General features: G+C 40.5%; 1 protein-coding gene and 1 long non-coding RNA gene across 8 annotated transcripts; one reads left to right on the forward strand and one right to left on the reverse strand.

The window, feature by feature from the left end:
* Positions 1-711: 711 nt before the first annotated feature.
* On the reverse strand, positions 712-6,825 carry LOC117768049. Its single transcript, XR_004614999.1, has 4 exons — positions 6,811-6,825; positions 5,664-5,772; positions 5,344-5,425; positions 712-820 (listed from the first exon to the last, which is right to left on the reverse strand). It is a non-coding gene; the product is annotated as an uncharacterized LOC117768049 (long non-coding RNA).
* Positions 6,826-6,829: 4 nt separating this feature from the next.
* Positions 6,830-19,101, forward strand: kansl3 (KAT8 regulatory NSL complex subunit 3). 7 transcript variants are annotated; one of them, XM_034596106.1, is made up of 22 exons: positions 6,941-7,138; positions 8,231-8,505; positions 8,634-8,804; positions 8,917-9,007; positions 9,518-9,703; positions 9,810-9,938; positions 10,049-10,165; positions 10,267-10,365; positions 10,706-10,777; positions 10,895-10,969; positions 11,349-11,506; positions 11,576-11,639; positions 12,543-12,731; positions 13,369-13,525; positions 13,890-13,967; positions 14,146-14,325; positions 14,598-14,685; positions 14,893-15,020; positions 15,519-15,625; positions 16,649-16,847; positions 17,734-17,852; positions 18,472-19,101. In XM_034596106.1, exons 1-22 carry the CDS (start codon positions 7,094-7,096, stop codon positions 18,475-18,477), a joined length of 2,733 nt encoding a protein of 910 aa, XP_034451997.1. In that variant the 5' UTR covers positions 6,941-7,093; the 3' UTR covers positions 18,478-19,101. The 7 variants fall into 7 exon arrangements, with proteins under 7 accessions (XP_034452001.1, XP_034451997.1, XP_034451998.1 ...); XM_034596107.1 differs by having other exon boundaries at positions 17,734-17,857; positions 18,478-19,030; XM_034596108.1 differs by having other exon boundaries at positions 17,737-17,852; positions 18,472-19,030.
* Positions 19,102-20,280: the final 1,179 nt, after the last annotated feature.

Genomic DNA, 20,280 nt, shown 5'->3' on the forward strand with positions numbered 1-20,280 from the left:
TTCTGCATTTTCTCATGACTCTTATTTGACTCCCCTACTCCTAAAGTCCATACATGTATTTATAATGCAGCCTGTTCTGTTTTACTTATAGCTCCTAAACCAAAGCTAAAACTCAGGGTTAGTCTGGAGACCTCCCTCCAGAGCCATAGAGAACAGTGTAGAACTGTTAACATAGTCAGAGTGGTTTACTCTTTGTAACAAGTGACTTTCATGTGTAAAACTGGTGGAGTGCCCTTTTAACATGTTTTGTTTTTCTCTGTTGTTACAAATTCTCTTTGTTCTTATACAAGGATGAGCAAAACAAAGTAAGTCGGGAATTAATAGTTTATTTATTCATTTGAAATTTTATTTGTAGAAGCATTTTATTTTCTATTTCCGGCAGCCGTGCTTCCTCCTTAGCTGTGTGTTCCGACCAACGAAACACCCCTCAACCCAACAACAGAAATAAAATACTTCAGCCCTTGATGCCACCTGAACCGATGACTGCATCATTTGCCAATTGAAGCATAAATTGGACATTGTACTGTTGGGTCATCCCTGTTGTGCACTCTGTATACACATGCCATTGAGTCGAACACTGAAATACAGTCAGCGGGGAAGCCCGTAGGGGTCGAATACCTGCAATCACACAGTTAACAGTAGACAGTGAACATGTAAATACACATTTCCATTTGTTATTCTTCCATTTAAACACTGTAATGTTGTGATACTTACGCAGAACAGCAGCTCCCACAAGTACAGTCCATACAATTGCTATTCCTCCATGAAGATCCTACTTCATGCCACGTTTGATCGTCACTGTCCTGACAATGTGTCACGCCTGTAATCAATTTCCATCACAGTCACAATGTGTAATTCCGTGTCAGTATTTTATATATCGCTGTAATGAGGAAATGTATAAACCACAAATGCAGCCTGTGTGCCTGTGTGATTGTGTTTCTCTTTTACCTGGATTAATTACCATGGCGATGCAATGAGCATTTGACAGTGGCAGGAGGCAGCATAGCAGCACAGCCAGGGACAAATATTTCTTCACAGACAAAAAAAAACAAATTCAACAGTTTTAACATTTAGTCCAAGCAAACAGAAACCATGTTGGCTATTTGGTTGCTACTGTACATGTAGATTGTTCAACAGTGTTGAAACTAACTATTCTACCACTTTTGTTCACCAGTATATAACTACTCTCTTTATCACCAGGATTCACTAAACTTTCCCCAGTCAATATTTATACCACGAAAGAGAAAATTAAAATGATTAGAACTTACCATGGTCGCAGTCAGACTTAAGAGCACGTTGTCAGATGAGAGGCTGAAAATGAATGTTGTGTATTTTTAATGAAAGACTTGCTCTTTCAAACAGGGGGGCCATTGCCTCTTTTATCTGTCTAACAGAAAAAAATGCATTTGCAAGGCAAATCTTCAAATATCTAAAAATAAAATCAATTTGAATTTGTACAGCCCATATTCAAAAATTACAGTTTGCCTCATAGGGCTTAACAATCTGTACAAGGTGCATCGTCCTCTGTCCATAACCCTTCACTCAGTGAGGAAAAGCTTAAACTAGGTTTACATACAAAACATAAAGTTTGACAATTTAAAGGTGCCTTGGTAAATGATGGTGAGGGCTATAAGGGATAAACTGGCCTGCTTGACCCAGTGGCCATGAAGATGCTGCTGGGCCTTCTTGACGATTGCCATGGTGTTGATGGTCGAGGTCAAATAAACAACTTTTGCTTTACTGAGCAGCATTTTGAAACCTGCATTTTATCATTTTCAGCTCTGAACTTTGAACATCTTTTGCCACATTAAAACACAAACAAGAAAAATATTACATTAAAATAAATCTGTGAAGATTTCTGATGCCATGATAATAATAGTGATGACTTTATTAACATAATAATGTAATGATATAATGTGCTTACAAAGAAAGACAAAGAAAAAAAGAAAAAGATCAAAATCAAAGACAACATAAAATGTAATAGGTTATTTAAATGTATAAACAATTAAAATGCATAAACATTTAAATATTATAATAAAATAGCCCATGGATTTAGAGCATGGAGCATGAAAATAAACGTTTTCCTTACGAATGCATTGTGCATTAAACTCCAAATCACTCCAAACCGAAACTCATCCAATCTCATCTAAAATGTTATTATTGTGATCATGTAAATGGTAAAATGTGACAGCTTTGATCAGGTGCCCATGTTGCACGACTGACAGGAAACAGGAATCACCAAAAAAAATGGTTAGATAAACATGGACAGTTTCTAAATGAAAGTATCCAGATGACTAAATGGGCAGGCCAAACCTCCGGTGTCCACCTTCAGATGCACAGACTAAAAGTTAGAGAAGATGAGGAAACAATGATTCAGAAATGCATGCATTTGAAATAAAAGCCACCCACATGGTGACAGTTTTTTTTAAAGAGGAGCAACACCAAACACAGCAATCACCAACCTTGTATATAATCTGTGCAGCAGACCACCACACATATATCCCCAGTGGACACATACCATGCTGAAATCTAGATCAGAGCTTTTGCCACTTTCCTGCTCAACATGAACCCAGAGGATGTAATGATAACAGAAAAGGTGATGACATCACCAAAAGGTTTTGCAGACTTTTGCATAACTTTCACTTAAAGAAGCAGGAGACAAACATAAAGTGACGCATATTTACTTTATGCATTAATGTGCTCTCATAAGAATACATCGTTTTTAAGGCAAGCAGTAGATACAGGTTGATGGAATATTCAATTCAGGCTCAGTCACTGCAGGAGGTCAAATTTACAGATTCAAAAATAATTCATCTTTCTTATTAAACCCAGTGGTTTTCATATATTTTAACATCCTCTTAATCCATCCCATCTAACTGTGTCAGATCATGTGTGTCAGACTATACTCACTTGTCCAAAACAAAGTAGAGGTCGAAGCCTCCATAGCACGAGGACGACCCAGCCTGCCTTCTTGCCTGGTCTGGTCCAGCATTTCCAGCAGTGAGCACAACTAATGCAGCACCCAGCACCACTGGAAACCAGGAGTTTCTACTCCAGCACCAAGGCATTATTCCAGCTGAAGAAAATCTCATACCGATGAGGTGATGAACTAAACCAGCTTAAATTAAAATAAAATAAAAACTTGGTAGGAGAAGTTGGTCCTTCCTGCAGGTTCAATTCTCCACAAGCGCCTTCAGCATGGAAAAGGAAAAGCAGTAATCCAGAGGAGAGCAGTAACTCACAGGTAGACGTGGAGGAGAGAGAGGAAGCATGAGTGTTGAGGGTCTCACTGTTGTTGTTGTTGAGGCTGTCTCATCACTGGGTCCTGCTCAGCACGCACAAAGCTCCACAACCTCCTCCAGCTCCTGCTGCTTTTGTTAATGATACAGATATGCAACCAGGATCCTAGAGGTCTAACAACTCTAAGTCTCTTTTCACAAGTCTCCTTGTACTCACAGGTCTCTCTCTCTCTCTCACACACACACTGTAGGCTAATGAAGACAATACAGTGGAAACACCACAATCCACTGGCTTGAGCTGCCTCCTAGTGGTAATTCATGGCTGGTGACTGTTTTTGTACAATGACACACAGACTTAATAACTGGGTTTTTCTGTATTTAGTCATATTTAGGCTGTTGTAATGTCTTGGATTACATTATAGTGACGGGTGCTCCTGAAGTTTCCATCACACCCCTATGAATACACATGTGGAACTGAATATCAGAAATACAGGAGGCAGGATAACTCTCACTCTTTAGCTCCTTCAAAGTGCCCCATGTGATATATATCATCCCATTTAGATTTACATGCATCAACAGCCATTCACACCTTGATTCGGGAGACCCCAAAAACTCATTCAATGACCTGCATGTTTATTTAATCCATTTCTTCTCCCTACACATGCCCACCATGTGAGGTTTGAGTTTACTGCCTATTTGCAAATGGCATCATACAAACATGCCAAAAGATGGTTACAAAAAAATATACAAGCTAATTGCTAAACTAAGAATGGTATAGTACTGTAATTGTCCGCATTTCTGCCAGATAGGTGCATTTCGCTAAGAGTACCTGTGCCTTAGCTGCTAACATGGCTGTTAAGTGTAGGTTAATTCAAATGTGCAGAACTCCTCCATGCTGCCTGCTGGCTTCTCCTTTTATTCACCATGAGACAATCAAGTTTACAATCAAGTTTTAGCTTTGATGAAATTCCAGCTTTTCGTGTGTGTGTGTGTGACACCTCGTTCTTGCTCCTCCCGCCTCCTCTTCCACGCACCATCCACCATCATCATCACTCACTCACTCACTCACCTGCTGTCTGTGGTGAAGTGTAAGAATCAGAGCAACAGATATTTTGAGGTAAGTGTCTAGTATTTGTCGGTCTACAAAAAATTGTAAATTCTGCATTTTCTCATGACTCTTATTTGACTCCCCTACTCCTAAAGTCCATACATGTATTTATAATGCAGCCTGTTCTGTTTTACTTATAGATCCTAAACCAAAGCTAAAACTCAGTGTTAGTCTGGAGACCTCCCTCCAGAGCCATAGAGAACAGTGTAGAACTGTTAACACAGTCAGAGTGGTTTACTCTTTGTAACAAGTGACTTTCATGTGTAAAACTGGTGGAGTGCCCTTTTAACATGTTTTGTTTTTTCTCTGTTACAAATTCTTTGTTCTTATACAAGGATGAGCAAAACAAAGTAAGTCGGGAATTAATAGTTTATTTATTCATTTGAAATTTTATTTGTAGAAGCATTTTATTTTCTATTTCCGGCAGCCGTGCTTCCTCCTTAGCTGTGTGTTCCGACCAACGAAACACCCCTCAACCCAACAACAACAGAAATAAAATACTTCAGCCCTTGATGCCACCTGAACCGATGACTGCATCACTTGCCAACTGAAGCATAAATTGGACATTGTACTGTTGGGTCATCCCTCTTGTGCACTCTGTATACACATGCCACTGAGTCGAACACTGAAATACAGTCAGCTGGGAAGTCCCTAGGGGTCGAATACCTGCAAGCACACAGTTAACAGTAGACAGTGAACATGTAAATACACTGTTCCATTTGTTATTTTTCCATTTAAACACTGTAATGTTGTGATACTTACGCAGAACAGCATCCCGCACAAGTACAGTCCATACATTTGCTATTCCTCCATGAAGATCCTATTTCATGCCACGTTTGATCGTCACTGTCCTGACAATGTGTCATGCCTGTAATCATTTTTCATCACAGTCACAATGTGTAATCCTGTGTCAATATTTTATATATTGCTGTAATGAGGAAATGCATAAACCACAAATACAACCTGTGTGCCTGTGTGATTGTGTTTCTCTTTTACCTGGTTTAATTTCCATGACGAAGCAATGAGCATTTGACAGTGGCAGGAGGCAGCATAGCAGCACAGCCAGGGACAAATATTTCTTCTCAGACAAAAAGAAACAAATTCAACAGTTTTAACATTTAGTCCAAGCAAACAGAAACCATGTTGGCTATTTGGTTGCTACTGTACATGTAGATTGTTCAACAGTGTTGAAACTAACTATTCTACCACTTTTGTTCACCAGTATATAACAACTCTCTTTATCTCCAGGATTCACTAAACTTTCCCCAGTCAATATTTATACCACGAAAGAGAAAATTTAAATGATTAGAACTTACCATGGTCGCAGTCAGACTTAAGAGCACGTTGTCAGATGAGAGGCTGAAAATGAATGTTGTGTATTTTTAATGAAGAACTTGCTCTTTTAAACAGTGTGCCAATAGGGACCTTTGGAATTAAATAAAAAGAGGGGAGGAGCAGTCATTTCACTAGAAGAGGTCATTGCCTCTTGTATCTGTCTAACAGAAAAACAAAATGCATTTGCAAGGCAAATCTTCAAATATGTAAAAATAAAATCAATTTGAATTTGTACAGCCCATATAAAAAAATTACAGTTTGCCTCATGGGGCTTAAAAATCAGTACAAGGTGCATCGTCCTCTGTCCATAACCCTTCACTCAGTGAGGAAAAGCTTGAACTAGGTTTACATACAAAACATAAAGTTTGACAAAATATACTTGACGCTTTAAAATACAGCGTGTATTTTAAAGCGCCAAATAAAGGCCTTTTACATTTTTCCAACCACTTTGCGTGCCTGGACCTTGATTCTTCATGCCATTATTCTTTGGACACAAGTTTTCCTAAAAGAGATTTTGACATATTCCCTTCCATGAGCACCAGTGGTTTGAGGGACACCGGTACCACTCTTGTCACCTCTTTCTTTGACAAAATATAGTTCCTCTGAATCACATGAACATAAACTGTATACATGAAGAGACATTTTAAAGGTGCCTTGGTAAATGGTGGTGAGGGCCATAAGGGATAAACTGGCCTGTTTGACCCAGTGGCCATGAAGATGCTGCTGGGCCTTCTTGATGATTGCCATGGTGTTGATGGTCGAGGTCAAATAAACAACTTTTGCATTAATGAGCAACGTATTGAAACCTGCATTTTATCATTTTCAGCTCTGAACTTTGAACATCTTTTGCCACATTAAAACACAAACAAGAAAAATATTACATTAAAATAAATCTGTGAAGATTTCTGATGCCATGATAATAATAGTAACTTTATTAACTTAATAATGTATTGATATAATGTGCTTCACAAAGAAAGACAAATAAAAAAAGAAAATGATCAAAATCTAAGACAACATCAAATGTAATACATTATTTAAATGTATAAACATTTAAATATTCAAATAAAATAGCCCTACGTTTATTGTTGAAGCAATTCCAACTGATGGTGCTCATTTGACTTTATTTACAATGGGGTTTGTGGACGGAGTAAAGGATCCAGATCCATCATGGCCGTAGATCCAGTCCACGTTTTGTGTTTAGACGGTGACGCGCCAGAGACTTGGTTGCCAGTTTGGTTGACTCGCGGCTCTCACGGTGCTGTTGGTTTTCAATGGGCAGAGAGAGGAGGATGCGGAGCACAACATGGCAACAACTCGTGTAACAAAAGGAAGTACGCACAGTAAATGTTAGCGCGTTAAATAAGGGAGAGATTTACGAAGAAATACTTTCTTCACCCGTCTCCATTTTCTCATGAGAATAATTTCCACCGTGTTCACGAAGAGGAACAAAGAAAAGGTGAGCAGCACACCACGAAGACAGCGCCAATCCGTTAGCTCTTAGCATGCTATGCTAACGTTAGCGTTGGTAGGCCAGCCCACAGTCGCAGTACAAAGGCTCAACATTAGAGATGGATGCTAAACTATTGATAACTCTGCATTTGTCATGTTTTTCACAATAGTTTACACGTATTAGGTGGATTATATAAAATAAGGCAATATATTCAGTACATGGCAGTAATGGCTGGTGCTCACTGTGAATTAAATACATGCAAGTGTAAACTCCCCTGCTGTCAGACCCAGCATAACATGTGTTTAAACATCAGTCCGTTTATTTTCCTTATCGATTAACCTTCCGTTTATTAATACTTAAAAATCGATCACTGTTTGAGCTTCAGAAAGCATCGAATAATGTCCATGACTCTCGCAGACTCCACGGTAGCGCTCTCTGTGTGTTGTTTTGATCAAGTGTAGGCTCGTGTAGTTTACTGTAAATGTTACGGGTTTGCCCAAACTATCATATATTCAGAGTAAGAAGTTACATCCAGAGTATTCTGACACATTTGCTTTTGAAATGACTCAATTGTGAATCAATTGATTCACAATTGTAGCAGATTAAATTGAGATTATCTTCAACACCCAGTCATAATTATAAAGGAGATCTGCTACTGTGGTTAATTATGGCAGCAATATATATTTAGGAGACTCTCAAAATACTTCCCAATTGAAGAAAACCTTAATTTTCTTACACTTGACGAAGCTCTTGAAGATATTACATATGTTTTAGAGCAATTCCTGGTAATCGATTGATTTAGCCTCTATTAAAGCAATAATGTCAATCGTTTTCCTTTTTTAGCTACTCTAATGTGATAATTTGCTGCGTTTTTATTATATAATATTCTATCACGGATTATTTTTGAGTATTGGACTTGTATGAAGACAAATCAACCAATTCCAAGATGATTGTAGGAGGTTTACATGGACACTAACTGTAATCATAAGTTGCAGCTCAAATATGTTTCCACAAACTGTTAGTCTGATCTACGTGTGTAATTTGTTGTTTTGTCAGCCGATCTAAAATAACTGAATTAAACTCCCTTGTACCCTCCAGTTCGGTCTGAATCCCCACAAGTTGTTGAGCCCTTCTCATGGCCCTTTGGGGCCCAGGAAGAGGATGCATCGTGGTATGGATAAGGATTTCCAGATATCAGCAAGGAAGATGGGCACATCCTTGCTTTTCCAGCTGTCGGCTCATGAAAGAGAGCTGGACTTAGTGTTTCTGGACCACAGCTATGCCAAGCCGTGGAATGCCCACCCAGATGCCAGCAGTGCCCGGCCCACACGGACACTGTTTGTCACCCCTCGTCGCCAACCCGAAGCCTTGTCGTGAGTCAAAAAGCTCCTTAGACTACAGTTTGGATTGTCATCAGCTGTCCACTCTGTTTTAGCTCATATAAAAATGAAACTTGTTCTGCCTCACAGAAATTTGATTTGATTTGTATCTTTTTCTGCAGAGAATGTGATTCTCTAATTGACGTGGAAACAGTCCGACCAAAACCTACTCCTCTATATGACAACCATAAAGCTCTAAGTGTAATGAAGGAGTGTGAGCGGCATGTCCTGTTCGCTCGCACTGTTGCTGAGAGCCCTCCACCCCCCGATGACTGGGAGGAACATTTGAACAAGTAATTCAACTTCCATTGTTTTACTTGACACTTGTGTTTGAGTGTAGGCATTATGATTGAAAGGATCTCAGTTTCACTATGTTGTTTTAACTGTATTGTTATTGTCTTTCAGGACTGGATGGTCAGTGGCCCAGAACAAACTGTTCAATAAAGTCCTGAAAGCTTTACACGCTGAGCGACTCGCTCGTCTGGCCAATGACAATGTAAGTTGCGCTCAATCTAGTGATGTTCTCAAGAGCTAAAATTGAAGAAATAGATCTGCAGCATCATTTGTGAGTGCTGGATTGAAGATCGCTTGAAATCACCAGTTTATTATTATGTCATGCTGATTTTAGATTAGCCACATTGGGAATGCCATGTAGTCAAATTAGTGTCTATAACATTTTGAGCCTGTAAAACTAACGTTCCCAGATAAATCCCAAGTTTGAACATTTCTGAGCATTTTACCCGCAGCAGTCGACATGTTGATTCGCTTCGTCTGTTCGTAAAGCATTCTGGAATTTCCGTCTACTCCTTTGTTTTAAGAGGGGTCCTGAATACACTACGGTTGAAGGTGTGTTTGAAGGGCTAGCTGGCAACTCCCCCTTCATCACATAGAGAAATGGGACAACACTACCCCTTTACTGCCATGTCAAAAACGAAGTGGTTGGGCTAAGGGGTGAATTGGAACAGGGCCTAATTCTGGATCTTCTGTGGGATTTTGTTTCTCTTAGGCTTCCAATGAGCCAATTCTGCGGAGGATAGCTGTGGATAAGTGTGCCAGAAAGGTGCGGCATGCTTTAGCCAGTGTAAACTGGGACACCAAACTGACGCAGTGGTTGCACACCACCATGATCGAGTCCTTAAGCCTTGCCATGCTCGCTGCTTACCTGGATGTGCTGCAGACTCTTAAAAGCAAGGTATCATATCTGTAATTGATTGAGTAGTAATTTGGTGTATTGTCTGGGATGTGCTGCAGCATCTGTGCTTCTTGATTCATTATTACCCATCTCTGTGTCTGGGAAGTTGCCGTTGCTGATTGACAGAATGTTGATGCCTTCGGCAAAGACTGGAGCTCCCAGTGCAGAGGCTCTGTCACTGCTGCTGAAACGGCCGTGGGACCCTGCTGTTGGAGTTCTGTCTCAAAACAAACCGGTAAGATGAAACCATTCACTCCAAAACCAAACATGTTAACAGAACCTTTTTCACTTAGTTCTTCAAAATATTTAAGACCGGATCCCTGTCTGTTTTCTCGCATCTTTCAGAGCAAGCTTCCTGGATCCCCGCTCATCCTAATTGCACCATCAAGCCCAACCTATCCTGCCCTCTCTACTTCGCGACGGATGCGATTCTGGCAATCACAGCTCTCCTGTTTAGGAAAGGTCTGAAGCACAACTCATTTAAATCTTTAGCTTGCTACCAAGAACATAGTGTTTTTGAATTTCTCTCAGAAAAGTGCCTCTAACAGCTGTTTCCATATCAGGTCATACCAGTGCACACTCATGTAAACAGTGGCGCAAATATTGGTATTACCCAGTGTCTGGAGCACATGTTGGGTACTGTCAGAGCCAAGGTCATGGAGGTAGGTCTTTATTTGCTTAATTCTAAAAAACTAGTCATGTGATGTTTTGACATTGGGACCTAAATGGGACATCGGGATGACTTTTATTCAGTTGTTTTTAATTCTTACTTATTGCATTGCATATACTTTTTAAAATCCAATCTACAAGACACTGTGTTAAAATGTCTTTAATTAAAATGAATTGCATAAAAATGATCTTACCTCAGCACTTTTACTGATCATGTTTGTGAAGGAAAACTGGAATAAAATAGATCCAACATATTCTAAATCATATTATGTTTGATTTTGTCTGTAATATTTCTGCAGCTGTTTTAATCAAGTGTTCAAATTTAACCTCCAGGTTCACAGTCACTTCCCCCACAAACCCATTATTCTGGTTGGCTGGAACGCTGGTGCTCTTATCGCTTGTCACGTAAGACTTCTTATAACTTATCAATGTTGTTGAGTGTAATGCTAAACAGTTTTCACCCATGGAAGAAATGCAAATTATTTTGAACTGTCATAATTTGATACTACTTATTATTTACAGGTATCCCTTATGGAGTATCTGACTGCTGTGGTGTGTCTTGGCTTCCCCCTGCTAACAGTCAATGGGCCAAGAGGGGTAAGATCTTCCATTCATATGCATTTTTAGTCCTCCACAGTGGTGACAGCCAGAGGTATTGCAGGTTGTCCGTCCGTCCACCCCATTCACGTTAATGTGACATCTCAGGAATGCTTTCAGGGGCAATGTATCAATTTGGCTCAAACCTTCACTTGGACTCGAGGATGAAGCGATTTTATTTTGATGGTCAAAGGTCAACTTCTGTTTGACCCTTCTGTTTGCCCCTTAGAAAACGCATTTTGGACATGACTCAAGAATGAATTCGTCACAAAGTTCACACGTCAATATGATGATGATTTAAATTTCACTTAAAGTTAACTTAATGGCACTTTTATTAATGATTGATATTTATGATTGTTAATGTGCTCCTGTTTTTCAGGATGTGGATGATCCACTGCTGGACATGAAGACTCCAGTGTTGTTTGTGGTCGGACAGAATGCATTGCAGTGTAGTAACGAAGGTATGGAGGAGTTCAGAGAGAAGCTGAGGGCAGACAACAGCATGGTGGTGGTCGGAGGAGCTGACGACAACCTCAGGTTAGTAACATGGGATTGTGTCTAGCAGAATGTGAGGATTTTGTTTTCATGCAATATATCCCTCTACAGAATCAATTCAGCAAAGATGAGAACAGAGGGACTGACGCAGACCATGGTGGATCGCTGCATTCAGGTTTGTCCTTATCAAATCTACATTGTTTTCTCTGGACTTTTTCACCCTAGTCACTGACACATAAATCAATCAACAAATCAATAAAAACAAATGAAACCCAAAATTGAACAATGAACAGTGACACTAATGTGATTGTCTGCACTCTGCAGTGCACTTATTTAAGATAAAGTGAGGCAGTAGGCAACTAAAGGAAATGTTGGTCAACTGAAATCATTCCTGCTCTTCCCACTTGAAAATATTCCTGCTAGCTGGCTGTTAATATTATTCTGCTGCTGGCAAACATTTGGCATCATCATGTGTATCAGCAACACTGACTAAGAAAATAGGTGTGTTATGTAACCTGCTTACCTGCAGACCACAGACTCCCTCACAATAAAAGGCTTTACAGTTGCACCAGTTACATCTCACAGCAGTCCCAAATGACTAATCTGATACATTTTTTATGCCAGGATTTGGAGTGGGGGGGGGGCTGCGGATGCCATACAAACTATTTTTGAACAATGTAAGCTAATTTAGCTTTTTAAAGGCTTGCTACGTTTACAATTCACAACAAATATTATTTCTATTTTCTCACTAAAAGACCAGAATCAATCTAATTATATATATTTGCTATGTTGTTAAGAGTGGCAAATATTGACCTTTCATCTCGTATTGGAATTTTTCCCACTGTCCAACAGCAGCTCCTGATATGTGCCCAATCAAATGATCTGTATCAAAGAATGATTGAAAATTGACATTAACAGGGAGCGCTAACATCGTTCCACAGCAGGCATCGTCCAATGCCAGTTATCTCCCAAATACCTGCCTGATTAAATTGCTGACTGATTCAGTTGACCCCTATTTTCCATACTCTGTGGTATCTTTTTAAAAAAAACAATGTTTTTTTTCTTCACTGAACTGCAGGATGAGATCGCTGACTTCTTGTCAGGCGTCCTCACGAGGGCAGAGGGCCACGGTCATGGCTCAGGGGAGATGAGGGACCTGGACACAGAGAAGAAGAAAAGGCCTCGACGGGAGCTTCCCTTTGACATGGAGAGAGGACGCCCTTCCTCCCCTGCACTTAGACTTCCCATCTCACCATCAGGTTCAGAGGTCAGTTACAAGCTGCAACTTTTGCGTCAAGCTATTAGATGAACATCCTTGGCTGCAACTGTTCATAATTATAGATAATATTATCAAAATACTTGTATTTATTGAATGCAGTTGTCTAGGGTTGCATGGGTGTGAGGTTTTCATGGGATGATGACCATCTCTACAAACACACACACACAGGTTTCATTTCCTCCACTCACAAGAGTAACAGAATTCTGATATAAGTCTGCATTGTAGCTCCTTCCCTTTTGCTCCGGTGAATTAGCCTCTTTTAGACGCCTGTGGTTTCTTACCCACTCACAAGGTCTATCCTAAAAAAGTACCACCATTCTTCCTCGAATCACATGAAATATTGGCTACACTGCCCCCCGTGATTTCTAGTGGTACTGCTCCATTTAATCCGTTTCTTCCGTATCTGTAAACTTTCAGAAGACGTTCACAAATACAGATGCAATGAATGCAGAGTATGGACGGAGGGCTCCATTTGTTCCTGTATACATATCTAACGTTGAGCATAAATGAGCCTTTAGGGTTGCTGAAATAAAATGATTGTATCTCACAAATGGTAACAGCAATAGGTTTTTACTGTCACCAAACATTATTCATCAGGTGCTATTCCACTTTAATGTGTCCTCAGGATCTGTCTAGCGTCTGTAGCAGCCCCACCTCAAGTCCCAAACCAAAGACGTCAGGTCTGTCTCCAGCACAGAAGTCCAGTCTGATTACAGCGACGCAGCTCCTCAAGACACACATGCAGCGCTCTGGCACAGTCCTCACTCACAAGCAGGCTCAAGGTTAGCTCACCACCACACTTGAACTGTGGATGCATTGAAAAACAACTGAGTGAGCGTGAGCGTTCACCTACACGTGCACAGTGATCCTGGCACCTGTGCGTACACGGCCCTCACATTTGCCCCACTTGTTTATATAAACCTGTTCAATGAGTCATTCACCTCGACTTTGGTACGAGCTGAGCAGGCGTGGGTGGTGTGTCAGATGTGAAATTGATTGTAAATAAATTCTTTTTTTAAAGAGATTATCACGTCACGACATCCAATGGGGCAAGATGGAACGTGACTGAAATACTGTCCTCATCTTCTTGTCTTTTCTCTTCCTTCAACTTTCCTTTTTTCCGGCTTTCTTTCCGATTCATTCCAGCTCAGTTTGCTGCTTTTATGAAACAAAACATGCTTGTGAGGAAAAATCTTCCTCCTGGTACTCCTCCTTGTATCTTTGGTAAGTGTCTATCCCTCTTCCTTTCTCTTTCCTCTGTCTCTTCACTCCTTTCCTTGTTTCCATTGCTATAATTGTATATGAATGTCACACAATAAAACACTGCACTGCACTAAAACACTCATTTTCATGCTTTGAATATTTATTTTTTAATAAATATCTGTGTGTTTGTGTGGTGCAGTGCCAGTGACCAGTGATCAGATGGAGGGCCTTGACAGAGATGAGCCGAGGTCCCATGGCAAGAGGAGGCAGACACCGAGCCCCACACCAAGCAAAGCATCCAAGAGAGCTAAGATCAAGGTGACCATTGTTTCCCAAAGCGAGTCAGCAGGGGGCGCCATCAGTCATGCTGCACAGGAAGGTACACAACCTGATATCCTTACTTTTATCACTTACGTCTGAGGCTGTACAAAAAGTAGTTACTATATATAGAATTTATTCCGTTTTCTTTACACACTGGGCTTTTTTGTTAGTTTGTTACTTTGTGGTTCCATAAAATCAGTAGACAGTATGGGAAAGTTTTTAGCAGCTCACCTTCAAACAGATCTTTTGATAAAATAACGAAAGAAAAATGTTCATGTGGTATTTTAATATGTAAAAAGATTCACTTCTGATATTCTCTTTTCCCTGCAGCGAGTGTCTCTGGGAAGCCCTTAACAATGACAGTGGGACAGACTGTGGCTGGGGCCAAGGAACTCTCAGGACTTCTCACAGGCCACCGGTAAGCTAGCTGGCCTTGCCACACACACGCACTTAAACCCCTCACAAAGCCTACACCCACACCCCCTCCCACCCTATTGGACAAAAGTGTGTCTGGTGCAGAGGGATTGATAAGTTGTGTACTCAGAGTTTGGGAGCGGAGTGATGGACAAACAGCACTTGCCGGGGTAGCTCCTGAGTAGACTGGTGGTTATGTGTGTCACTGCAGGTCTGGTAGTCTCTCAGAAGTGTCTGGTGCCCTGTCCCCAGGCTCCAGCTCATTCAGCAGCGTGCAGCCTTGCATGGTGTCAGGGTCGTCCACACCAGTCCAGGCGCAAGCTCCGGCTACTGCCCAAGGTATCTCTGTCCTGTCCTGCCCTGCACGCCTGTTTTCACTCATAACTGCGCAGCTAATCTCAGCGCAGTAGCCTCAACACACAGCACAGTTCTAGCTGCTTGTTAGAGTGAGATTCAACTTTTGAACACTGGATGATAACAGTGTACAAGGACAACATAATTAAACAAACATCAGTGATCATCTCTTGCGCCATTGCTGTCTATCACTGTCCCGATCCTTACCCTTTGGACATGACTTTTATATGGTGTGTGTGTGTGTGTGTGTGTGTGTGTGTGTGTGTGTGTGTGTGTGTGTGTGTGTGTGTGTGTGTGTGTGTGTGTGTGTGTGTGTGTGTGTGTGTGTGTGTGTGTGTGTGTGTGTGTGTCCATCTAGTTTAGACATGTGGGGATTGGGTGGTAGCAGTTTGTGAAACTAGGATTTGTTGTATTAACATAAACTTGGCATTGATTTCACCAAGATTTAATTTTCATTGATTGATTGTCTTTATTTGTGTTCAGCGCCTTCCGCCAGCAGTCTGCTACAAGGCCTAAGTTTCAGTCTTCAGGAGATTATCACCAAAGCTCCTAGCCTGTCGTCCACAGCAGCCAACACAGGCAGCACCCAGGTACGTCCTGACTACATAGTTACATTCGATAACCTTTGAAGGACCATAATGACAGTTTTGTCTGTTTAAAGGAGACATATTATGCTTATATTTAAGTTTGTCATTTTAATTTGGGTTATTACTTGAAATGGTTTACATGCACAGATTCAGAATCATGCACATGTTCAGAGAAGGCATCACTTTCCTTATACTGTCCTCTACTCAGCCTCTGTCTGAGGCCCTGTCCACACTAATGTGATTTCTGTGGTTCTGTGTGTACATGTAAACCCAAGTGTTTGGGAAACGATGATGGCATAGCTTACTTCACACATTCCCACTGTTGCTTTGTGCAATTAGCCAGAAATAACAACAATAATAGCTGCTGTTTACTGGTTAGGAGGAGAATAAGCTCACTGAGCATGCTCACAATGTTCTTTGGTATTTGATGAATCATTAAAGGGATAGTTCACAGAAAAATTTGTATTCACTCATTATGTACTCACCACTATGCTGATGGAGGGGTGGGTGAATAGTTTGAGTCCACAAAACACTTTTGGAGTCTCAGGGGTGAACAGTGTTGCAGCCAAATCCAATTCAACTCAAGTAATTGGTGATACATTTTTCAAATGTAAAAAAACAACAGAAAACTTAAAATACCTCCTACTGCTCCTGTGGTGTCATCCAAGTGTCCCAAAGCCCCCACATTGTGTGAAGTGTATCCACTTATACACTTCACCCACCCCTCCATCAGCATAGTGGTGAGTAGTTAGTTAGTGAATTTTAATTTTTGGTGAACTTTAATGTAGAGTTTATCTGTGCCTACTAGCCTGGCATGCCTGTTTGAGCTTTTGTAGTTGTTTTTGTCTTCTCATCTGATTCAAGATATTCCTTGAAACAGGTGTTTAACAACGGAGGGTAAAATATCTTTAAAATAGTATTGTAGACAAGGCATGAAATGCTTGGTTTTAGCTCCTTTCTCTTTAGAACGCAGATCTGTTCTTGATGACACCATCAACTGTTTGTTTTCTCCTCCTCCACCTTCAGGTGGCTTGTGGGAAGCCCCAGGGTCAGGTCCTGAGCTCTGTCGGTACCAGCAGCAGCACTCTGCTCCGAGCGGTGCCTGTGGTCACCACAGGGGGAGTGGCTAAAACCACCGCCATCCACCAGCTGCTCACCAATGGTGGGCTTGCCAAACTTGCCAGCAGCTTGCCCGGCTTGGCACACATCACCAATCAGACCGCTGGTATGTCTCGAACTGCCAAAACCCGACGGCCACGTTGAATGCCCAGGGTTCATTCATCCTTTGTTTTGGAAACACTAGATCAGGACGTCTGTAGGTCAGGGAGAAATGTGGTGGTAAAAATAGAGGACAGCTCTGTCGACCTGTGTGTGAAGATATTGTTCCTTTAAGAGCCTGACGGCAGTTTGCTGAGTCAGATGAACAGCCATACAGCGTCTGAATACAGACCAGCTACATGCAACGTGTTGAGTTCATGTTTAGAACGTTATGGTCAATGTAAGGTCAGATTTTCCATCTTATGTTTGACACATGTAGAAACTGATGTAAATGTAAAATATAAATGTATGAAACGATTTGATACAGAAGAATTGTGAATAATTTAAAATCAATGTTGGTAAAGTTGACCAAACTGCTTTTGTTTGTTCAAGCTGTCATTTCATGTTTGTGTTTATTTTGTTTGCCTCTTCATGTTGTAACATTTTGAAAACCCTTTCATTGAATCACCTGCTTATAATATCCATAAATAAGACCTCTGACAGAGAAGTGTTGAAAGCAATAACAGTATATTGCATGACCCAAGATCTGTTATTGTTGTCACAATAAAGACTGGAATCAAACTCATGTTTTCATTATGTGTGAGTGCTTTTTTTCCAGTGTGAATCAGTTGTATTTGTCACGCAACTAAACATACAACATTTTACTTCTCATCATGCTGCTATTGTTTTTATTTGCTAGCCTAACCACAAAACAGAAGAGATCATCTCCGTCACCTTCATCAATGTCGGACGATATTTGTGGTTCAGTAAAATGCTGTAGTCCATCTTGGTGTATTTTGGGGATTAGCATGTGAAGTCGTTAGTGCTGAGCAGTTTTGTCTGTGTGTTGTCAGTAGGGCAGAAAGTCCCTACTTCTATAACGGTGACGCTTCGAGGAGCGCAGCCAGGTAGAGCGGGATCTCTCGGCCAAGGTGGTGAGGCTGTGGCCCCGGCTCCCCCCCAGGAGCACAAGGTGTGTCTCATTTAAACAGCACATGTAACTTTTTATTGTTTACTTACCGTTATCCCTTACATGACAGTTCATGGTATAATGAATATTTAAGAAGCTTTTCAGAGCATAATCCTCATAATTGATCATATACTGAGGATTAAGTGTATAAACAAAAGTAGTATAGTATGTATAAATATAAAGTATAAATGTATAGTTTTTATTTATTTTTTGTATTGGTTTTTATTTGGATTATAGCTTTAAAGAGCTTGTTTCATAGAGCAGCTGTTTTCCTGGGTACCCACTTCTGCATATTGGGACAGAAAACTAATATTTTCCTATTTTGAAATCAGACAATGGAACGTTACAATAAACCCTCCATGTCTGCAGAGTAAAAGTCATTTCATTATTAACTATTTTCATATTCTGTCTAAAGGGGAGGCTTTGTACAAAAACAAGCTGTGCTTCTAAAAATGTTCATCTGATTGTGGCTAATAATAGCCTCGTACTATTACTGAAGACACTGCAAACACTGAATCTGTCATAAGTACTAGAGCTGAAGATTTACTGTGAATGTCAAGCAGTTTTTTGTCCTCAAGGCTTTAATATAAATGGATTAATTATTATATTTGCCCTTTTACAGCAGTGAAAATCTGGGCTTGTGGTTTCCATGTGGTGATGCACCTGATGGGACCTGGTGCTGTACCAGAGGCATCTGGGAGCCGCAGCCTGCTGATGAGACTGCACCCTCCCAGTAATGATGTATACACCACCCCCACAACATGCAGAGCACCTGCCTCACACCCTCCAGAGGGCTCCCCCGTCGAGACGCTTGGAAAAGGCAACGCAGTCCCAGTCAGTTGTGGCTGAGCTGCTTCCATGTGCACGAATGGACAGCGCAGACTCTGCCAACGCTGCAGTGGTGGATTTTATGCTACAGTGTGCTGTCTCTTCTTTCACCTTTAATTTTAATGAGCAAATTCTGACCGCTACATACACAGCATGATGATACGTCCTCCTCCAGGGAGGAAATGATATCATGTGAAGATAAACTGCGACCTCGCTGGACTGATGGTAACACTGTAACAGACTGTGACAGACAGCAATTCTTGGTTCTTGATACACTACACTATCTTTTCCCTGAGTAGGCTGTGTATTTGTTTAATTCCCTTTGTCATCACCTCTATTATAATACATCTTATGTATCATTTGAATGTTAGTCATAGCTTTTATATTATCTGTCACAATAATTATATCATCATCATTAGAGTAACCCTTCATAGTAATTTCACCATGACAACCAACTTAACAGTATGATATGTTGCGGTAGAGTGAGAACTAATTTTCAAAGCTAATAAAATGTGAGTATCATAATCATGTGGTCGCAGAAGCTGAAGTTTATGGTGTTGACTGTGCAGTACTCACTTTGAATAATATGTACTATGCACACAAGAAGCTGCAATAATGACCAAATCATTTGTGTCAGTATTTATGGGAACGTTTGTTTGTTACATTTCCTCTATAATCTCATATTTCCCATATGTGCTGTATCATCACATCACTCTATATGGACCCGTTGTTTGACACTATCACAGTAAAAAGCCTTTTTTTTGCCAGAAGACAGTCAACTGTGTTCTATGTTGCCAATCTAAATATTTGGTTCTGTGTACAACACTCGTAGCTTTGAGCGAGCTGAGAAACTCAAAATATAATGAAGGAGATTACTCTCATGCACGGTAGTTAAACTGCCATGTTTACAGCAGCAGCATAAATACAGCCCACTCATCTCGGCACACATCCTGTCTTGAATTCCTCACATAGGCAGCAGTCAGATAAGATAAAGAGAAGAGTGTGTAGCTCTCCTCTTATATAAGCCAGGCTTTGTATGTAATAGGCAGGGACAGGATAATTGATGCTAGTCAGATAGAGCAACAGAGCTGCTGCAGCCTCCCATCATCAGCACCACTGGATACTCATGTGATCCAACGGAGGTCTCCTCATCCAGTTTGCAATGCTCTTCAGTTTTTGTGGTTTTCTTCATTATGAATTTGAATCGTCACTGCCTCTGATTTCACTGCTAAGATTTTTACATCGGATTATAAAGACTATTCTTTAATATGGGGAACCAGCAAGTCCAACTATAAGCTATAACTGTAATGTGTAGGGAATATACTGTACACTGCAGTGTTGATGCCAATAATATACTTTAAAGGAAAATAATGAGAATATGCAGGTTAGTCCTTGTACATTAAACTAGATTAAACTATACATTTATTACATTTATACCCCAACCATTCCTGTAGATGATAAAAATAATAACAATAGTTGATGTATGTAAATGTTCATGTAAATCTGTTTACATACAAATATTCAAAAACATATACGTATATGAACTACCTATTTCCTAAAAGTGCAAATTAAAAGAAAAATAATTAGATCAGTGATTCATTAT

This window comes from Hippoglossus hippoglossus, chromosome 9 (assembly GCF_009819705.1).
Source record: "Hippoglossus hippoglossus isolate fHipHip1 chromosome 9, fHipHip1.pri, whole genome shotgun sequence".
NCBI lineage: Eukaryota > Metazoa > Chordata > Actinopteri > Pleuronectiformes > Pleuronectidae > Hippoglossus > Hippoglossus hippoglossus.